This window comes from Chiloscyllium plagiosum, unplaced genomic scaffold (genome assembly GCF_037043375.1).
Source record: "Chiloscyllium plagiosum isolate Xiang-an unplaced genomic scaffold, Cpla_swu_hap1 HiC_scaffold_22, whole genome shotgun sequence".
Classification (NCBI taxonomy): Eukaryota; Metazoa; Chordata; class Chondrichthyes; order Orectolobiformes; family Hemiscylliidae; genus Chiloscyllium; species Chiloscyllium plagiosum.
Window position 1 is genome coordinate 50712770 of NW_028270160.1, and position 22858 is coordinate 50735627.

At 42.1% G+C, this 22858-nt stretch overlaps 1 protein-coding gene across 2 annotated transcripts in view; it reads left to right on the forward strand.

Moving 5' to 3' along the window:
• Window positions 1–22858, forward strand: part of asah2 (N-acylsphingosine amidohydrolase 2) — a 92987-nt gene that overhangs the window by 9662 nt on the left and 60467 nt on the right. For both annotated transcript variants that reach the window (XM_087999054.1, XM_043712370.2), the window contains 4 exons: window positions 6996–7142; window positions 7828–7913; window positions 19859–20008; window positions 20922–21098. In XM_087999054.1, coding sequence (XP_087855180.1) covers window positions 7010–7142; window positions 7828–7913; window positions 19859–20008; window positions 20922–21098 — 546 coding nt within the window. In that variant the 5' untranslated portion in view covers window positions 6996–7009. The remainder of the gene's footprint in view (window positions 1–6995; window positions 7143–7827; window positions 7914–19858; window positions 20009–20921; window positions 21099–22858) is intronic.

Sequence of the window (22858 nt, forward strand, 5' to 3'; positions counted from 1 at the left end):
AAGGTCAGATAAGGGTGCCTTTTAGAGGGCACAAAGTGAAATTTAGTGGATGTCCAATGAGATTTTGGGGTTTCACATGCACAACCGTTTAAAATGCCATGAACAGGTGCAGGAAATAGTCTAGGCTAGAGCTGTTTTCCCTGGAGCACCAGAGGCTGAGGGATGACCTTATAGAGGTTTATAAAATCATGAGGGGGTATGGATAGAATAAATAGACAAAGTCTCTTCCCTGGGGTGAGGGAGTCCAGAACTAGAGGGCATAGATTTAGGGTGAGGAGGGGGAAGATATAAAAGAGACCTAAGTGGCAATTTATTTCCCGCAGAGGGTGGTATGTGTATGGAATGAGCTGCCAGAGGAAGTGGTGGAGGCTGGTACAATTACAACATTTAAAAGGCATCTGGATGGGTATATGAATAGAAAGGGTTTGGAGGGATATGGGCTGGGTGCTGGCATATGGGACTAGATTGGGTTGGGATATCTGGTCAGCACGGACGAGTTGGACCGAAGGGTCTGTTTCCGTGCTGTACATCTCTATGAATCTAAAAAGGTGATTGAAATGCTGGTCTTCATACCTAACGAGGTGGAATATAGGGATGCAGACAATATGCTGCCGTTTTACACAACCTGAGTTAAACCCTGTTTAGAGTACTGTGAGCAAGAAGGGGCACCACATCTTAGGAAGGATGCTTTGGCCCTGGAGGAGAATTCAGTACAGGTTTGTAAGGGTTAAGTTATGAAGAGAGATTAGACCAATTAGACCTGTTTTCTCTAGAATTTAGGCATTTAATGGATGATGTAATCAAGATCTTCAGGATATTAACAGGGAAATACAGGCTAGATAAAGACATACTGTGTTTTCACTGGTGGAAGATTCTAGAACCAGGGACATAATCTAAGAATTCGGGCCAGGCCATTCAGGAGAGGTGTTAGAAAGCACTTTGGCGTGGAAAGAGCAATGGAGGTTTGGAACTCTTCCGCAAAAAGTGGTTGATGCTGATTCAATTGTTACGTTTAAATCTGAGACAGGCAATTATTTTATTAAGTAAGGGTTTTAAGGGATATGGGTGCAAGGCAGGCATATGCAGATAGGCCACAGGTCAGTCATGATCTCATTGAATGGCAGAGCAGGCTTGAGGGACTGAAATACCTACTCCTGTTCCTATGATCATCTGATACATCCGTGAATATTCAGGCTATTCATTTAGGGGAGGCAGTAGTGCAGAGATAATGCCATTGAAGCAGGTAATCCAGAATCTCAGAATAACATTGAGGACAGGAGCTGATGGTGATAGTTGAATTCATTAAAAAAAAATGGAGAATAAAAAGCCAGTATAATAGTGATCATCTAAACATGTCTGATTGTTGTAAGAACACATCTGGTTGACTAATATCCTGTCAGGAAGGAAATCTGTCATCCTTACCTGGCCTGGGCTTCACATGACTGCAGACCTACATCAATATGGGTGACTTCTAGAATCATAATGATGCGGAATGACCATCATACTTACAGTGTCTCTTTAAAGGAGCATCATTACCTAGTGACAACCTCCTGTTTTCTCCCCATACCATTACATGTTATTTCTATCCAAATGATTCTTATGACTGTTTAATCATTGTCTTACTCACCCTCTGAAATGGTCTACAGAGCCGATCAATTCAAGGGTTATCAGGGATAGGTGGCAAATGTCAGCTTTTCTATAATGGCCATTTTCTTACATGCATTTAAAAATAGTACAAAACCTCCTATCTAATGGAGGAATCACTTTGATTTCTTTTTATCCAATCCAACTGTTGAGTTGGGAATCTCTAATTGACCCAAATGGTTAGCACTGCAGCCTCACAGCGCCAGGGACCTGGGTTCAATTCCAGCTTCGGGTGACTGTCTGGATGGAGTTTGCACATTCTCCCCGTGGCTGCATGGATTTCCTCCGGGTGCTCCAGTTTCTTCCCGCAGTCCAAAGATGGTCTCCTTCCTATTGGAAAAATGTTGTGAAACTTGAAAGTGTTCAGAAAAGATTTACAAGGATGTTGCCAGGGTTGGAGGATTTGAGCTTTAGGGAGAGGCTGAACAGGCTGGGGCTGTTTTCCCTGGAACGTCGGAGGCCGAGGGGTGACCTTATAGAGGTTTACAAAATTATGAGGGGCATGGATAGGGTAAATAGACAAAGTCTTTTCCCTGGTGTTGGGGAGTCCAGAACTAGAAGGTATAGGTTTAGGATGAGAGGGGAAAGATATAAAGGAGACCTAAGGGGCAACTTTTTTACATAGAGGGTGGTATGCGTATGGAATGAGCTGCCAGAGGAAGTGGTGGAGGCTGGGACTATTGCAACATTTAAGAGGCATTTGGATGGGTATATGGATAGGAATGGTTTGGAGGGATATGGGCCAAGTGCTGGCAGGTGGGACTAGATTGGGTTGGGATATCTGGCCGGCATGGACGGGTTGGATGGAAGTATCTGTTTCAACGCTATACATCTCTATGACTCTACGTGCAGATTAGGTGGATTGACCATGGGAAATGCAGGGTTACAGGGTTACGTTAGGGTGCTGGGTCTCAGTGGGATGCTTTTCAGATGATCAGTGCAGACTTGATGGGCTGAATGGCCTCTTTGTGTATGTTGGGATTCCATGTTTCCATGAAATTCTATGAAACCTGCAAGTGCTTCATTGTATCAGAGAGAGAAAGAAAAAAGGGGTGCCATAACTTGACTTGACAAAACAGGCCCCAATAATAAATGAGATAAGAAACAATCCCTGCAGTGTGAAAATAGGTCCTTTGGCCAAACAAGTCCACACCAACCTTCTGGAGAATAACCCACCCCGTTATCCTATATTTACCCTGAGTAATGCACCTGACCTACACATGTCTGAACACTATGGTCAATTCAGCATGGCTAATTCACCTAATCTGCACATCTTCGGATTGTGGAAGGAAACCGGAGCATCCAGAGGAAACCCACGCAGACACAGAGAAAATGTGCGAACTCCATACAGAAAGTTGGAATCGATCCCGGGACCCTATGCTGTGAGGCAACAGTGCTAACCACTGAGTCACCACGCTACCCCAATATTGGAAAGTGTTCACCATTCAGTGAAACAGTAGATGGGTTTGATTACTAGTCCAAGATTAGAGTGGGGATGGAAATGTGTTGCTGGAAAAGCGCAGCAGGTCAGGCAGCATCTAGGGAACAGGAGAATCGACGTTTTGGGCATTAGCCCTTCTTCAGGAAAGATCAATTCAAGGGTTATCAGGGATAGGTGGCAAATGTCAGCTTTTCTATAATGGCCATTTTCTTACATGCATTTAAAAATAGTACAAAACCTCCTATCTAATGGAGGAATCACTTTGATTTCTTTTTATCCAATCCAACTGTTGAGTTGGGAATCTCTAATTGACCCAAATAGGTCTTCCTGAAGAAGGGCTAATGCCCGAAACGTCGATTCTCCTGTTCCCTAGATGCTGCCTGACCTGCTGCGCTTTTCCAGCAACACATTTCCATCTCTGATCTCCAGCATCTGCAGACCTCACTTTCTCCTCAAGCTTAGAGTGGTGCTGGAAAAGCACAGCCGGTCAGGCAGCATCAGAGGAGCAGGGAAATGGACATTTCGGGCAAAAGTCCTTCATTGGGGCTGATGAAAGGCTTTTGCCCGAAACGTCAATTTTCCTGTTCCTCTCCGGAGGGTTGGTGTGGACTGGTTGGGCCGAAGGGCCTGTTTCCACACTGTAGGGAATCTAATCTAAAAATCTTATCTATCTCTGCCTTAAAAACATTCAACTGCTTCACTGGGCAGCAAATTCCACAGATTCACAACCTTTTGGTTTCTCCTCAACCCAGTCTGGCTCATGAATTCGGGCTGTGAAGTCCGAACCAGAGAACAGAGGAGTGGGAAGAAGAAATCAATAATTTGCATTCGGACCCAAGCAGAAGACCACATTCTTTACTGCCACTGTCCTTTGAACAGCACTTTTGCATTAGCAAAAGAAAAGATAAATGAGATGCAGAGTATGGGTGAGCTTGTTGTATTACAGTGCTGTTTTTCTGCTTATCTTGCAGGCACTCCCTCAAATTAAATACAGTTAAGAGCTCCCAGCTCAAGTTCTTTTTTTTCCCACTCTTTTTCCCTCTTCTCTTCTCTTTATTCTCTCTCAAAAATAGTGTTCTGTTCTTCATGTTCCTGCAATGTCTTGGTGGAGACTTTAAAACCTGATTCCATGAGCACCCGCCAGAGCCCAATACTGACTCTTAAAATATCCTGTCAGCTTCAAGTGGGATGTTGAGGGTAAATGAAACAGGCAGATGGCTTAAAGAAGGAGAGATTTTAAAATCCTAGAATCCCCTCGCAAGAGTCAAAGCTCGAGTTTTCTTGCAAATGTTGTGCCTTGTACTAATTTCATGCTGCTGTGGAACTTTGGTAAATGCCCTGGTATAACTTGCGTTGCTGTTGTCTCTGAACTGACTGCACAGCATGTTTCTACTCGAATGACAAGGTTCTTAACACATCTGGGCTTGGCACCTGCTCAACCATCAAATCAAAGACTGACCTTCAACCTACAGACAACAGTGTGACATCATTGTTAAAAAAAAATTAAAAAAAATGATTCAGAGAGATGAGTTAACTCACCCTTGAAATCTGGACTTGTCACCGTCTGAACTTTGTTAACCTGATCTATATTCTTTTTCCACTCTATATCTGTGCCAAACCATTCGTCTTTTGTCTAAATTGTGATTGCAAGTGTGTGTCTGTGTGTCTGTGTGTGTCTGTGTGTCTGTGTGTGTCTGTCTGTGTGTGTCTGTCTGTGTGTGTCTGTCTGTGTGTGTCTGTCTGTGTGTGTCTGTGTGTGTGTCTGTGTGTGTGTCTGTGTGTGTGTCTGTGTGTGTGTGTCTGTGTCTGTGTGTGTGTCTGTGTGTCTGTGTCTGTGTCTGTGTGTGTAACTAATTAGTGTTTTTGATGGAGTATAGGTTTGATTGCATGGTAATAAATTACAGTTTCCTTCTATCCACTGATTTGTATTAAAAGGCAAGGACTGACGAGAGATGGTCAACATGGCTTTGTGCGTGGGAAATCATGTCTCACAAACTTGATTGGGTTTTTTGAAGAAGTAACAAAGAGGATTGATGAGGGCAGAGCAGTGGACATGATCTATATGGACTTCAGTAAAGCGTTTGACAAGGTTCCTCATGGGAGACTGGTTAGCAAGGTTACATCTCATGGAATACAGGGAGCACTAACTGTTTGGATACAGAACTGGCTCAATGGTATAAGACAGAGGGTGGTGGTGGAGGGGTGATTTCAGACTGGAGGCCTGTGACCAGTGGAGTGCCTCAAGGATCAGTGCTGGGTCCACTGCTTTTCATCATTTATATGAATGATTTCGATGTGAATATAGGAGGTACAGTTAGTAAGTTTGCAAATGACACCAAAACTGGAGGTGTAGTGGACAGCGAAGAAGGTTACCTCGGAGTACAATGGGATCTTAATCAGATGGGCCAATGTGCTGAGGAGTGGCAGATGGAGTCTAATTTCGATAAGTGCGAGGTGCTGCATTTTGAAAAGGCAAATCAGAGCAGGTCTTATACACTTAACATTCAGGTCCTGCAGAGTGTGGCTGAACAAAGAGACCTTGAAGCATAGGTTCATAGTTCCTTGAAAGTAGAGTCATAGGTAGATAGGATAGTGATGAAAGAGTTTGGTAAAATTTCCTTTATTGGTCAGAGTATTGAGTACAGGAGTTGGGACGTCATATTGCGGCTGTGCAGGACATTGATTAGGCCACTGTTGGAATATTGCGTGCAATTCTGGTCTCCAAATTTGAAAGGGTTCAACAAAGATTTACAAGGATGTTGTCAGGATTGGAGGGGCTGAGCTTTTGGGAGAACCTGAATGGCTGGGTCTGTTTTCCCTGGAGCGTTGGAGGCTGAGGGGTGACCTTTATAGAGATTTATAAAATCATGAGGGTCATGGATAGGGTAAAGAGACAAGGTCTTATCCATGGCGGGGGAGTCCAGAACTAGAGGGCATAGGTTTAGGGTGTGAGGGGAAAGATATAAAAGGGACATAAGGGGTAACCTTTTCATGCAAAGGGTGGTGCATGTGTGGAGTGAGCTGCCAGAGGAACTGATAGAGGCTGGTACAATTGCAACATTTAAAAAGCATCTGGATGAGTATATGATTGGAAGGGTTTGGAGGGATATGGGCCAAGTGCTGGCCCATGGGACTAGATTAGGCTAGGGTAATGGTCACCGTGGATGAATTAGACCAAAGGGTTTGATTCTGTGCTGTTCACCTCAATGACTCTCTGACTCTAAGTGGTTTCCAACAAATAGTTATTTCCTGTTAATGACAAAATCTGGTCTGAATTGATTGAATCGTGGTCAGTCCGGCAAATTGATCATCTTGGTGGTTTGTCTGGGATTTGATACATTTTGGGATGGCTTGTGATTATCAGTCTTCCCAGTTCAGCCATACCATCCTCCAGTTGTACAAACTATCACCATGAAGCACAGCACCCATTGTTGGAGCATCTTGACTCTCGACATTTTCAATAATGTAAGCTGGCCCGCCCCTAGATTCTCAGGTAATTCAATAATGACACTAAATGTGGCTTGCCACTCTCACATATATTCCAAGTTATAAGTTGCCTGTAATTATCTAGGTTTCTTTATTGGCTACACAAGTTCATATTGTGCCTTGCTTAAGGTGATAGGTGTGTGTAGATATTTTTAATCAACCTGTTCAGATAAAGTATATAACAGCTTGGGAGCAGGTGGGACCTGAACCCAGCCCTCCTGGCTCAGAGAATGGCCATTGCCACTACACCAGAAGAGCCTTGGGTATCTGTAACATTGAAAAGGCAGCAGCTAGTAAAAGGTTTGTAGCATATGGTAGCTGACCCATCAGAGTTCTCACAGAACTGTGATGGCATCTGGACCTGGTTGGGTAGATTCTGGCTACAGTCCTTTTCTTGGGCTCTAATTGTTTTGTTTCTCATCAGATTTGGTCTGAAGAATGAGTTCCAGAAACAGAAGAAATACCTGCTCGTCCCTGACGATTGTACTTTCTGTGCTGTTTGTTCTCATGACCGTGGTGGCTGTGACCTTCATTGCTCTATTTGTCAAAGCTGAAAAAGCTTCAACAGTTGGTATGTGGCTGGGTGGAGTAGGGGAACAGTACCCTTAAAGTGCCATAGGCTTTGTCACTGAAAAAGAAGCAACTTGCGCTACAAAGTGGAATATGGAATGTTAACATCAATACTTTCATTCACTAAGAGTTGATCAGTTATTATCAGCGAAATAACTAAGCTGTGTTCTAGACATTGGAATTGTCCGTCACAAGATACAAATTCCCATAGAGTCTATTGCATGGCTCTAGTCAGTGCTGCTCCAATTACTCTCTGGCTGTTGGGATATCAAGGCCAATGTTATGGTTCGGTGAGTTCACATGATCTCATGAGATTCATCCCCCTTTTTTACCCTTGTTTTTACATCTGCAGGTCTCTTCCCCATTGCTTCTGTTGTTCATTCTGGCCCCAACTCCATGAAAGGCAGCAGTATTGCTGGAGGAAACCTGCACAGAATCTCTTGGCTCAAAACACAAATCAAATCCTCTATGAAGTCATATTTAAATGCACCAATATTTATCCATGCTGCTTCCCCTTTCCATCAGGTGTATTCACAAATTGGAGGCATCATATGATTCAGAAGATCTGTAAGGTGCCTGGAGATTGCACTGTACTGACTTACCATGTGAACATCTTGGAAAACTGATAGGGATTTGGTTTTTATTTCAATTAATATCCACTGCCTATTATGTCCTTTCAAATTCAGAATTTAACGTAACAGAATCAACAAGCTATTATCTGATTGGAGCTGGTCGTGCGGATTGTACAGGGCCAATTGCAGATGTGCCTTTGGTATGTTAACTTATTTGAATAATTATTTGCTCTTTTATCACTTCTATGACAATGTTGGCTTCATTGTGCCTTTGTGCAGATTTTCAATACCATGCACTATATTTGTGTACCCTATAGCTTCCTCTGAACACTCTGTCCATCCTACACTATAAGTAGTTAACAAATATTGTTCTCTGTTGGAAACAACGGCACTTTTGATCTGGGGCTAGGAACCTACTGAATGGCTGGTGTACACAAACATTTGCCCTGCACTTGTTCTAGTTTGTCTTTATCCGTCCTTTAGATTTGTTTTATAATTTTAAATCTTCTATTAGACACTTCCTCAATCTTCCACATGCCACGTTAGCACAACCTTTTAACTTTCTAAACCTGTTTAGAAAATTGGATTTCAAAGAGCATGCTCTAATTAGGAATTTATCTAATGTGGTGGTGAACACTTGTCGCTTGCCATAGCCATGTAACCTTTGCTAGAGGTTGCTTTCACTTTATATTGAGGAGGAGATGCTGGTGTTGGACTGGGGTGGGAAAAGTTAAAAATCACATAACACCAGGTTATAGTCCAACAGGTTTATTTAGAAGCACTAGCTTTCGGAGCACGGCTCCTTCATCAGATCGTTAGTGGAGCAGGATCATAAAACACAGAATTTATAGCATAAGATCATAGTGTCATGCAACCGATACAATATATTGAACAAACCTAGTTAAGTCTTTCTTCTTTTAGAATGGGTTGCAGGTTTCAATTTATTGATATGTAAATCCCAGAACTTCTTTCAAGTCACATTCCTGAGATAACTTAAGGTTTTATCAAAAAAGGTGACATCTCAGCTCAGACAATGCACTAAAGGTGTGAGATTAGAGTCTGTTTGTATACCAATCTTGAGCTAGACTGGTTCTATTTCCAAAGTAGGAATTTAAAAGTGTTACATGGATTGACTGCCTGCAGGTTGTGTGCTATTGAGCAAAATTAGAATGTATCTGCAAATATAATTCTGCAAATCCAAATTCATCCCATAGATTTGTGTATGTGCGTGCACATGAGCGAGAGAGAGCGTGCGCGGGCGTGCTTGGTAGAGTGTGTACGAGAGAGGGTTTGTGTGTGACTCTGTAGAGAGTAGTGGGGCCTCAACCGGGAGGTGGGGTGAGTCCCATGTTCCGGTCGAGCGTTCTCTCGCTCTCGCTCGCTCTCTCTGACGCGCGCACACACACACACACACGCACACACTCTCTCTCTCTCTCTGACACACACATACAACTGCCACACTCTCATCCATGCACATAACCTCTCACAACTTATACTCAGTTACACTCACACACACACTCTACCAAGCACATACACACACTCTCTCTCTACCTCTCACGTGCACGCACATATACAAGTTTATGGGGTGAATTTGGATTTGCAGATACATTCTATTTTTGCTCAAAAACCACACAACCTACAGGCAGTTAATCCATTATAAATTCCTACTTTGGAAATAGAACCAGTCTGGCTCGAGGTTGGGATACAGACAGATTCTAACCTCACACCTTTTAATACATTGTCTGAGCTGAGATGTCAGCTTTTTTTAAAATAAAACCTTAAGTTATCTCAGGAATGTGACTTGCAAGAAGTTGTGGGATTTACATATTAATGAATTGAAGCCTGCAACCCATTCTAAAAGATGAAAGACTTCACAGCAATCTGGGTTTGTTCAGTATGTTGTATCAGTTGGAAGACCCTATGATCTTGTGCAATAAATTCTGTGTCTTATGATCCTGACCCACTAGCTACCTGATGAAGGAGTAGCGTTCCAAAAGCTAGCGCTTCCAAATAAACCTGTTGGACCATAACCTGGTGTTGTGTGATTTTTAACTTTGTTCACTGTAGATTGAGCAACCATTAACTGCATGGCATCACAAGTGTGAGGCTGAAACTTTGTAGACTTTGAGAGCTGTTTAAAAAACCGTAAGCAAAATTCTGAACTGTAGTCTGCAACTTCTGAATTTTTATATCCCCTGGGATAAGAGGTCAAAGGTAAGTGGTAAAATTGGAATTCTTTCCAATCTTTACAGCAAAACTATGAGTTAGCTACAGATTTGGATAAGATGCCTTAACACAGAAGAATAGCAAGTTGATTGACAGTGCTGGAGAAAGAGTGCTATACACAGTATTACAGATACTCAACTACTGGAGCAATCATCCCAATACCCACATATGGAGCTGCATCAGGACATTATTTAAATGAGCCACAACGCACTGCAGCACCCAGGAACTACGAGATGCTGAAGAAAAATGCCTGTACAACGTATTCAAGAAAAACGAGTACCCGATAAGCACAATCTGCTGATTCTTACACAACAAACCTAAACAATAAGACACAACACGCCCAGAGACTCTAGCCACACTACCATCATTGAAGACATCTCGGAGATGACAAAGAGCAAAGAAAAATTACAGCCCAGGAACAGGCCCTTTGGCCCTCCAAGCCTGAGCCGATCCAAATGTACTGTCTAAACCTATCGGTCAATTCCTTAGCATTTGTACCCCTCTGCTCCCCACCTACTCATGCATCTGTCCAGACGCATCTTAAATGAATCTACCATGCCTGCCTCTACTACCTCTGCTGGCAATGCGTTCCAGATGCCACCACCCTCTGTGTGAAGTACTTGCTGTGTGTATCTCCCTTAAACTTTCCACCTCTCACCTTGAAAGCATGACCTCTCATTATTGAATCCTTCACCCTGGGGAAAAAGCTTGTCTCTATCCAAATCTGTCTATACCCTTCATGATTTTGTAAACCTCAATCAGACTCCCCCTCAATCTCCTTTTTTCTAATGAAAATAAACCTAATCTACTCAACCTCTCTTCATAGCTAGCACCTTCCAGACCAGGTAACATCCTCGTAAACCTTCTCTGCATCGATTCCACAACCTTTTGGTAATGTGGTGACCAGAACTGTACACAGTACTCTAAATGCGGCCGAACCAATGCCTTGTACAATTTTAAAATGACTTGTCAGCTCTTACACTTAATATCCCGTCCAATGAAGGCAAGCATACTATATACCTTTTTGACCACTCTATCCACCTGTGCAGCAACCTTCAGGGTACAATGGACCTGCACTCCCAGATCTCTCTGCCCATCAACTTTCCCCAAGGCTCTTTCATTCATTGTATAATTCGCTCTAGAATTAGACTTGCCTAAATGCATCACTTCACATGACGACCAGACTATTCCGGCCCCTTGGCAACATGGTAGCCCACAAACCTACCAACTCACTGAAACAGTGAATGTTTCATGGTGAATCTAAAGGACCCTGTACCAACAACCAGCAGAATGAACATCACATGTAAAATACCCAGCAAGGACTGCAGCAATCATTACATCGGACAGACTGACAGGAACTAGCCACCAGGATGCACAATCACCAACTTGCCACCAAAGGACATGACCAACTATTACTGGTATCCATTTACACAGACAATGAAGGACACCAGTTTGACTGGGACAATACATTCATCTTGGGACAGGCTAAACAAAGACATGCACAGGAATTCCTAGAGGCCTGGTATTCAAACCGGAACGCCATTAACAAACACATCAACTTGGATACCATTGACCAACCTCTCAGAAAATTAACTGGAAGTGGTATCACCCACCGCAATGGACCGAGACACACGAGTAGAAAGCAGGACAGAACACCAGTGTTTCAACGGAGGCTCACTGATGTTACCTAGCATGATGACGAAACATCTGAGAACAAGTCTACCAGCTCAGCGAGCAAACTTACGACCTGAACTGTATTACACTCTAGACCTCACTGAAAACAGAAAAGCCAGACTGGAAGCCTTTTAAAGCTTTGAGGATACATATTGTACATTCTATTAAATGTTACTCATAATTGATGTCTATTTAACATCAGAACAGAGGAGGCGAGGGAGAATATTGAGCAATATTTGACAGCATTGGTACACCTAGTTGAATCCTGAGAGTGTAGACAACTGAAAGATGATCCTATCAGAGATTGGAATGTCTCTTGGCAGAAGTGATCCTGCTGCAAGTGCACGGGTTGAGAGCAAAGCTGCTTACTCTCAAGAAATCTGTTAACGTGCAAGAATTCTGAAGTTGTCAATCATCAACTACAGATTATTAATGGGAGAACAGATAAGGCTTTTTTTAACGGCAACAGACAGCCCAGGTCTAATAAGAATCTCATGGTCAAAAGGAATATCTATTTGTAGACGGAGCAGCAGAAAGATCAAGAGCAGAGGACAGTACGCAACAATTGCAAAGAACACTACAAAAGAAGAGATGGCATATCTAGCCTGTGAAAAGCAGTGGTCTAACTGCAAAAGGATGAATCACTTTGTGCACAAGTGTTCATTGGAAAAAAATAAACCAAAGCGATATCAGATGATGATTCTAATGAATACTCTACAACAGGTTGACTTTGTCAAGTCTAAAGATGGAAAATGGTTTGTAACTCTGAGAATGATTCTGTGTATGACTGCTGAAAGAGGATGTGATATGAATGTGAAGTGTCAGATTGCCACTGGTACATCATGGAACATCAAAAGCTTTGCAGACCCGTGCAAAAGGCTCATTATGGTGAGCCAATGTGAAACCCTCGATCAGAATGTTAAGGCTATACAATAGAATGAAGTTAATCCCAAGTGGACAAAAGAAGGTGAGGGCACAACATAGCAGGAAGGTTAAGGTTTTCAGTTCCAGATAGGTGTTTCGCAAAATCCATCCATCTCAGCTGATGCGAGCCTAATGCTTGAATTGATCATCCTACACATGCCAGACGAGATTTGTGATGCTTCACAGGACAGTAAGCCATTGACTGTTGAACAGATTCTGGAAGATTACGAAGATGTTTTTGTAGGTCTCGATATCTTCCTGTTGAATATCGCCTAGATCAGACAGTGAGACCATGTCAGCATCAACTGAGGTGAGTTCCTCAAGTCCAGTCTCAAAGACAGCTTGGAAGAGCTGGACACGAAGGGAGTAATTGAGGCATAGTTCTTTGAAAGTGGAGTCACAGGTAAACAGGATGGTGAAGAAAGTGTTTGACACACCTACCTTCGTTGATCAGTGCGTTGACTATAGGAATTGGGGTGTCATGTTGCAGTTGTACAGGACATTGGTCAGGCCACGTTTAGAATATTGCACTCAATTCTGGTCAGCCAGTCGGAAGGATGTTAAACTCAAGAGGATGCAGAAAAGATGTCTTTCCTAGGGTGGGGGAATCAAAACTTAGGGGACATTAGTTTAAGGCTAGAGAGTAAAGATTTAAAAGGGACTTGAGGGGCAACTTTTACACGCAGTGGGTAGTGGATGTATGGAACGAGCTGCCAGAGGAAGTGGTGGAGGAGGGTACATTTGCAAGATTTAAAAAGCATCTGGATGGGTATATAAATGAGAAGGGTTTAGAGGGGTATGGGCCAAATGTTGGCAGATAGGACTAGGTCAGTTGAGGATATCTGGTCAGTATGGACAAATTGAACCAAAGAGTCTGCTTCCATGCTGTATGACTCTATGACTCTTTAACTGACAGCTCTGACAGACTGGATTAGCAACATGGAAGCAATGAAGTGGACTGACAGAATGCATCGATGCAAAGTATCTCAAGAAAGCTTTAAAGAAAACTCATATGCCACCCATTGAATAGGTTTTGTCATAATCTGCCAAGGCAAAGGTCTTTTGTACCAAGAATAGATTAGATTAGATTACTTACAGTGTGGAAACAGGCCCTTCAGCCCAACAAGTCCACACCAACCCACTGAAGCACAATCCACCCAGACCCACTCCCTTACATTTACCCCTTCACCTAACACTACAGGCAATTTAGCATGGCCAATTCACTTAACCTGCACATCTTTGGACTGTGGGAGGAAACCGGAGCACCCGGAGGAAACCCACGCAGACACGGGGAGAATGTGCAAACTCCACACAGTCAGTCGCCTGAGGCGGGAATTGAACCCGGGTCTCTGGCGCTGTGAGGCAGCAGTGCTAACCACTGTGCCACCGTACCGCCCCCAAGAAGGATGATCAATGGAAAGTGATGCTGGATGAAAGCATCAGTTTTCTAACTACATTCAGGACACTACTCAGAGAGTCATTGGGCACAGAAACAGACCCTTTGGTCCAACTAGTCCATGCTGACCAAATTTCCTTATCTAAACCAATCCCACTTGCCTGCATTTGACCCATATCTCTCTAAAGCTTTCTTATTCGTGTAGCTGTCCAAATGTCTTTTGAATGTTGTAACTGTACCTGCATCTACCACTTCCTCTGGCAGCTCATTTCGCAAGACAAATCACCCTCTGCGCAAAAATGTTGCCCCTTAGGTCCCTTTTAAATCTTTCTCTTCTCAACTTAAAATTATGCTCTCTTGTTTTGAACTCCCCTACCCTAGTCAGAAGATCTTAGCTATTCACCTTATCTATGTCCCTCAAAATTTTATAAATCTCCATAAGGTCACTCCTCAACCTCCTGTGAAAGAAGTCCCAGCCTCTCCTTACAACTCAAACCTCCAGTCCCAGTAACATCCATGTAAATCTTTTCTATACACTTTCTAATTTAATAATATCCTTTATGTTTGGCGGATAAGGATGTTGTGCACGCCATCTGGCACTTGCACTGCTCTGGAAGAGTGAAAGGCAGGCAGCAAGGGATAGTGATCCTCCCAGAGTGGACATTATTGAGGTTGTGGAGACACAATGGAAGAAGCCAACGCTGACCATGATCTGAATTTGTTGCAATTGCTCGAGAGGTTTTACTAGGTGTGCCTGAAGTTGAACAAGAAGAGATGCAATTAAAGATCACTGGAATCATGTATCGAGATTGGATATTGACAGCAAAAGGACTTTTCCAAGACCTTCACAAGGTCAGACCTGAAGCAGATGTGCAGTGACCAACACAAGTGAATGTAATGATGTATTTGAAAACAAAGAATGATGGCAATCACAGCAGGTCAGGCAGCAACTGTGGAGAGAGAGAGCAAGTTTACGTTTCGAGTCTAGATGATGACTGTTCATCAGGGTCTTTTTGGATTCACGAACTCCTGAAGAAAATACTTGTTTAAATTGTGGTCACAAGATCAACCTTCTTGCATGCTCCCTGAAGGATGTGCAATAGCATTCGAGCACAGAACAAAGAAACAACTTTCTATTGAATTATAACACAAATGATGATGACACCAATACTGAGGTAAGCAGTTTGGTCACCTTGCATTGTAGTCGCAATAAGACAGGACTATGCAGCAAGGACAAGCATGCAAACTGACCAACACCACACTCAGATTGAGAAAGAGTGCCTAGCCCTCTGTCAGACGCATTGACAGCAGAGTCCGACCACAAAATACTTCGAAGCATCTTTCTCAAACCACTAGTTTCTGCTCGAAAGCATCAGCAACGTATGTTACTTCCTTTGAAAAGCTTTAACTTGGAAATGATGTGCATGTCAGAGGAGCTCAAGCACATTGAGAGCTGTACTCCCAATGACAAAAGTTGAGGTTTCTAAGGCAGAGTGAGAAATCTTCCAGATTCAAATAGCAGAGGCATTTGGATCTGAAAAACAAGCAAACCAAAACTTCAAGTACTGAAGCGAGTAATAATGAATGGATGACCTGAAACCGTCAAGGACACACCTATTGCTAGATGAATGTATTGGGCATACAGAGATCAGCTGATATTCCAAGATAGTACCTTGTTGAAAGAAAATAGAAACAGTATCCTTAAAAAGAAAAGATGCTGAAGCACATCCTTCCAAACTACCAATAAATTGTTTCAAGTTTAAAAAAGACAGTGTTCTACTGGCCAAGAATGAGCAGTGGGATTAAGCACCATATCAGTCAGAAATATTTGGAGAAATGCATCTGTAAGGACATTTGTGTTTTGTTATAGCCATGTGATTTCTATTGTTTTCATTTTAGATTGCGTAATCATTAAACATTACTATAAAACTGCACTGTATCACTTCAAAATAATTGCATCTCCACTTAAGTTTGATGTCCAGGGCTGAAGGGAGAACTCAAGATGGGGTCTGACAAGGCTGTACACATGTGGAAGAGTATACCTTCTGTCCCTCTGAATTCCTATTTCTTGAGATAAACCCCAACATTTTTTTTAGCTTTAAAAGCAACTGACTGTGATGCCGGAAATCTCAAAACAGATAATGTTGGAGAAACCTAGCAGCTCTGGCAGCTTCTGTGGAGCGACACAGAGTTAACGTTTGGCGTTAAGTATGACTGTTCTTTAGAGGTCTTCGTTTCAGTTTTGAACAAGTATCATATTAGACCTGAAATGCTAACTCTGTTTCTCTCTCTCCACAGATGCTGCTAGACCTGCTGAGTTCCTCCACCGTTTCCTGTTTCGATTTCCCTCGCATTCTCAGTTGTACTTTGTCACCATAGCTTTTTGAGATTTGCAAAAAGCACCTCCATCTCTTTGATCCTCTACTATTCCTAGTTTCTTAAGTTTAGAAAGCATGCCCACCTTTAACTTGGCTCCAAAGTGAAAGCTTTGTGGCAGTTTTGACTGTTTTTATTCTGAATATATCCACTTCTCATCTACTTCCCTGGGGTACGGGAGTCCAAAACTAGAGGGCAGAGGTTTAAGGTGACAGGGGAAAGATCTAAAAAGGACTTAAGGGGCAACTTTTTCACACACCGGGTGGTGCGTGTGAGGAATGAGCTGCCATTAGAAGTGGTGGAGGCTGGTACAATTACAACATTTAAAAGGCATCTGGATGGGTACACGAAAAGGAAAAGTTTAGAGGGATATGGACCAAGTGCTGGTAAATGGGACTAGATTAATTTAGGATATCTGGTCGGCATGGACGTATTGGACCGAAGGATCTGTTTCCATGCTGTACATCTCTATGATTCTATCTACTGAATCTCCCATTAACACTCATCATATCTGTAAAATTATATAGTCCACTGTTCCTTCATCCATGTCCATGATGAGTATTACCAAAACCATTAACACGGTACAGATTGATGGGAACGCTAGTAATTAAATCGTCCCAAACAGATCTTTGTTTATCTTCTCTGTATGCTACCTCCCAATCAGTTTGCAACGCATGTTATAGGGTAATTCAGTGTCATTTCACTGTTGCTCCAAAATTGGAGAGATGTTTTAGGAGAGAAAGGTGTCATTAACCAATTGTGCCTGTGCTTGTATTAACTCTCCAAATTCAAGGGTCTAGTATAATCCCAATTTTTCAGCTCTTTTGCATGTGTAATATTTCCTTTGCAGATGCATACCCAGTTCTATTTAAAAGATATTGTGTCTCAAAAGCTGCATCCAATAAAGCATTGCATAGCCTGACAATGTTCAGAACGAAAACACATCTCTTATGTTTGCTTTGTTCTGATAAAAATCTGAATATTCCTGTCAGCTTTCCAGTGAGAAGAACCTCTCACTATTTATTCTCTCGACTCCATTTATAATTTTGAAAACATCTATTGCATTGCATGCCCTCCACTTGACCTTCTCTCACTCCAGAGAAATGATCCCACTTTTGTCAATCTTCGGAGCTATAACTCTCCTTTCTTGCTTTCATTCTGGGAAATTCCCTTTGTCTCTTGAGTTATAAGATACAGCTCTATTGGCTTTTATAAAGTTAACTCATTTCCTTGCTTTTCTATTCTAAGTCTGTATTTAACCCATTTCCTTTTTTGTGTTTTTTTTTAAAACTGTCATTCCAGCTTCGAGCATCTCTGGGTTTCACTGTCCCTTCATTCTGTGGAGACTCCTTCCATTCAGGGTATAAATTCCAAACTTTCTTCAACATACAATGTGATATTTTATTTTTATCTGCACTGTACTGCATCCGGCACTTAACAACTACATTTATGTATCTGCATCCTCCTGCATTCTTCCTCTCAGTGTTATATATTTACGGGGTCAAGATGTTTCCTTAAATTTCGTGGAGCAAGTGAGTCGAAGGCATGTTAGTAAAGGATTCGGGTGATGTGTATCTGAGAGAGACTCTCCAGTTTATGTCAAATGCTTTTCTTCCCTTTGTGACTGCTATTATTTTCTCTACTCTCTTTACGCATTCCCAATCTGTCTCTATTTTGCTTCTTTAATATGTTGCTTTCTATTCTAATCCCTGGTTGTTGACAATCCACTCTGCTCGATGAGTTGACATGTATCCATCCCATTACGAAATTTCGCCCCCTGCTGGTTTGGTGTTTCTTTCAGTCAATAATTTTGGACCATGTACTCTTCCATCTCACTGCAATTAGCTAATTTCCTATTTAACAGAATTATCTTGAATTTACTTTCCTTTTATGTATTTCCAAAGAATCTAATTCTCCAGTGGTCACTATTTACCCATCAGTCTGTTGCACACCCTACTTTGCTTTTCATTACCAGATAAACATTGCTCGGATTAAAGTAATAATCTTGAATGTGATCTGAAGACCCTGCTCACTTTGACCTTAAAAGGTGTTCCTTAATTATTTGTTATTTGTTAATTCTACCAGATGGACTCAGTTGGAGCAGTGTTGATAATTTAAAACATACTTCTCAATAGCTGTATTAACCAGGCCATCGTGCCTTCCTCTCTGCTTCCTCTCCCTCTCTCTCAAATTATCCTGTGACAATTTTAGTTCATTCCTGTCTGGCTTCAATCCAAGTTTCCACCAACATTAGAACATTGTAACCTCCCATTCCTCTTGTTTTCTGCTTTTATTTCTGACACTATTTCTGTCAATATGTACCCATTCACGGTAGTCCATGCGTTTGTTTTTCTCCCTCTTCATGATTATCTTTCAGGCAGCAGGGTGGCTCAGACGTTTGTACTGCTACCTCAGTGCCAGGAGCCTGGGTTCGAATCCTCACTCGAGTGACTGTCTGTGTGGAGTTTGCACATTCTCCCTGTGTCAGTGCGGGTTTACTCTGGGTGCTCCAGTTTCCTCCCACAGTCCAAATGTGCAGGTTAGGTAGATTGACCAGGCGAAATTGCCCATGGTCCAGGGATGTGCAGGCTACGGGGATTAGATATGGGTAATGCAGGGTTGCAGGGATAGGGTAGGGGGCTGAGTCTGGGTGTGCGATTCTCTTCGGAGGGTTGGTGTGGACTCAATGGGCCAAATGTCCTGCTTCCACACTGTAGCAATTCTACGATTCTCAACCCTTGCCTACAGGCCCAAGTTTCAACTCTCCTTGCAAAGTCTTGACTGTGTCAGACAGTTTTGCCCTTTCACTGTTTTTATTCGAAACAGCTCCCACAAAAATTCACCACGATCACATGGAGACAGTCCCCTTTTATCAGTACTCTTGTGTCACATGCATACACAGATTTAAAATTGTTGCCCAGCCTCTGTTCTTTAGGATAAAGATCAGTCTGGTCTTGAACCAGACAATCAGCTTTTGAGATTGATGCAATTATCCTGTGGCTTTGGGATAAAGTGGACATGAAATTGTCATTTCCATTTGCTGAATCTAATAAACATTGTAGATGCACATAATCGGATTAGTTTTGTGTTCACGAGTGTGACTGGACATGTTTTTCACTTGGGTACATTGCTTTTGAAACAACATTGCCATCTGCTTAAGAGTCAAACTGAAATGAAAGCACCTATAAGGATGAGAAAGAAAAGTATTTTTCCCACTCTGGCTTCTCAATCTGTTATAGATCATCTCATGAATTCATCACCACTGCAGTAAAGGACAAAAACATTACACAGATCCAATTCAAAGTTCTACCAAGTTCCCCAAAGACTGAAAATCTTACAAAATAAATGTCTTTGAAGCTTGATTGAAACGTTTTGTAAACCTGTGCTATACTTGACATGCGAATCTTGCTTTTTCACACTGACAATACCAACTACCAGACGAATCTTGAATGCTAATAATGAGAAGGGTACATTGGTATAATGCTGATGTGATATCAGGAAGGGCCCATGTAATTTGCAATGTAAACACTTGCTTTTGCCAATGTGTAGATGGGATATGCCAATCCAGAGCAAACTGCTGCAGGACTCCATACTCGCCTGTACAGTCGGGCTTTTATCGTAGCAGACCCTAGCACAGCAAAGAGGGTGGTGTTCGTCACTGCTGACATTGGGATGGTATCTCAGAAGCTCAGGTTAGAGGTAAGCACTAACTTGTGTACTTATCCTGACAGACAGCTTTTTCTTCCTTTCTATCGATCTAGTTGGTCTAACTAGCAGTCATTAACCATTTTAGTATCCCCAGGAAAACAAAGAGGAACAGAAATGCCAAAAAAAAAACATTTGCAGGCTGTTGCTGCTGACCTGAGTGGTGTCTGCAAATCACCCATTTTTTACAGATCAGGCCCTGGATTGCAGGCTGTTTTGAGCTGGAAGCTGGAAGTTAAATCTCTGCTTCGTTGAATTTTTTTCCATTTGCAGGTTGACCGTGTTTTCTTGGTTATCTTCATGGACTGTGTTCAGGATTTATTTATGTCATAAAGGCTCCATTCATTTTCATCTTGCCCTAAGGGTAGTACAATCTGCTTGATTGTTTCACTGCATTAAATGAGTATTAAGTTTGGACAACACTTTGAATTTTCAAATGTGTCCCAGAATTTCTTTCTTCCCATGGCTATTGTTGACCTTTATTTGCTGACCAGTCTGAAAGGGCACTTTTTCTTACTGCCTTGAGTGTTGAAAGGCATTTTCTCCATTGTACTGTAATCTAAGAGCAAAGCTGCATTGTGTGTTTACACCACATTAAAAATGTTTCATGCTTGTTAATATATAGTTATCCACCTGTATTTCTGTTTTGTATTACCAAAAGTAATGTCCGTGGTGAGCCAAATGAGCACACTCCTTATATTATGTGATTCAGACAGTCTGTATGGATAAAATATAGGAATCTCGAGATAGACAACTGTTAGTGCTTAATAACTTCAATTCCAAAAATGAGCATCTCGGTTCTGTATATTCTTAATTTGCCTTTATGTTCAAGACTATATCACCAACATGTTAATCAAGATAATTTAGTTTCATCAAACTAATACTGTTTTATATATATCTATTTTAGGTTATAAAAAGACTGAAGAGCAAATATGGAGATCTCTATAGGCAAGACAATGTTGTCTTGAGTGGGACCCATACCCACTCTGGCCCTGCAGGTTACTTTCAGTACACACTCTGTTTGATCACAAGCAAAGGTTACATCAAACCATCCATCAATGCCTTAATTCATGGCATAATAAAGGTATTTTACTATATAATAATGGTTATGTGTTTAAGTGTAATATTTTGTACAAATACTATATTAGCCAGTGGATATTGAAGAATTAACTAAAATGTAGATCATATGTAAATAAGGGCAAAACTCCCTTTGTGTTGTTCACTGATAAAGGAAGATTATTCCAATATTTATCACAGCCAATAGACTACTCTGGAAATGCTGTCACTATTAGTAAAATGCAATTATACACAGCATAACAGGAAATGGATAAATCATCATATAATCTGTTTGTCATTAGATTGGATTAGATTACTTACAGTGTGGAAACAGGCCTTTCGGCCCAACAAGTCCACACCGCCCCGCCGAAGCGCAACCCACCCATACCCCTACCCCTACATTTACCCCTTACCTAACACTATGGGCAATTTAGCATGGCCAATTCACCTGACCTGCACATCTTTTGGATTGTGGGAGGAAACCGGAGCACCCGGAGGAAACCCACGCAGACACGGGGAGAATGTGCAAACTCCACACAGTCAGTCGCCTGAGGCGGGAATTGAACCCGGGTCTCTGACGCTGTGAGGCAGCAGTGCTAACCACTGTGCCACCGTGCCGCCCAATGTTGTTTGAGGGAAGATTATGGACCAAAGCTTGTAAAGACATCCCTTCTTGGTATCAGGTCCTGCCACAGATCTTTTCCATTCATCTGAGCAGAGAAACAGATTAACAGCTCATCAAAAAGTTGGCCTCTCAGAAATTGCACACTCCCTCCTTTAAGTATTTGCCTAGATTATGTGAACCAATTGGCCCCACGATTGGAGCATGTAATTTTCCGACCTGGAACAACATAAGATGACCTTGAAAATAGGTGAGTGGGTCACACTATTAACCAGTGTCTGTTTCCAATGTAGGCAGCAGATAAATCTTATGCTTCCTTCAGTGATGATTAAGTTTCAAACAAACTCTTGTAACTCTCCAACTTCCTAATTCTTCAAAGGAAATTTAACAACTGTTTCTTGACATTTGAACTGCAAATTGGTGATTGTTTCCAAGTGATTTATTGCCTTTTAGAACATAAAACAGTACAGCACAGTACAGGCCCTTCGGCCCCTGATATTGTGCCAATATATTATCCTATTCTAAGATCAAAGTAACCTACATACCCTTTATTGTATTATCATCCATGTGCCTATCCAAGAGTCGCTTGAATGTCTCTAATGACTCTACTACCACCGTTGGCAGTGCACTCCACAAACCCACCATTCTCTGTGTAAAGAGCCTACGTCTGATATCTCCCCTCAACCTTCCTCCAATCACCTTAAAATTATGCCTCCTTTTGAATAGCCATTTCCATTCTGACTATCCATTCTATCTATGCCTCTCATCATCTGGTACACCTCTATCAAGTCACCTCTCATCCTTCTTCGCTCCAACGAGAAAAGCCATAGCTCCTTCAATCTTTCTTCATAAGACCTGCCCTCAAGTCCAGGCTGCATCCTGGTAAATCTGCTTTGCATCCTCTCCAAAGCTTCCACATCCTTCCTATAATGAGATGACCAGAACTGAAGACAATATTCAAAGTGTGGTCTAACCATGGCTTTATCGAGCTACAGCATAATCTCGTGGCTCTTAAACTCAATCCCTCTGCTCATGAAAGCCAACACACCAAACGCCTTCTTAACAACCCTATCAACTTGGGTGGCAACTTTGAGGAATCAGTGATTGTGGACCCCAAGATCCCTCTGCTCCTCCACACTGCCAAGAATCTTGCCTTTAACCCTATA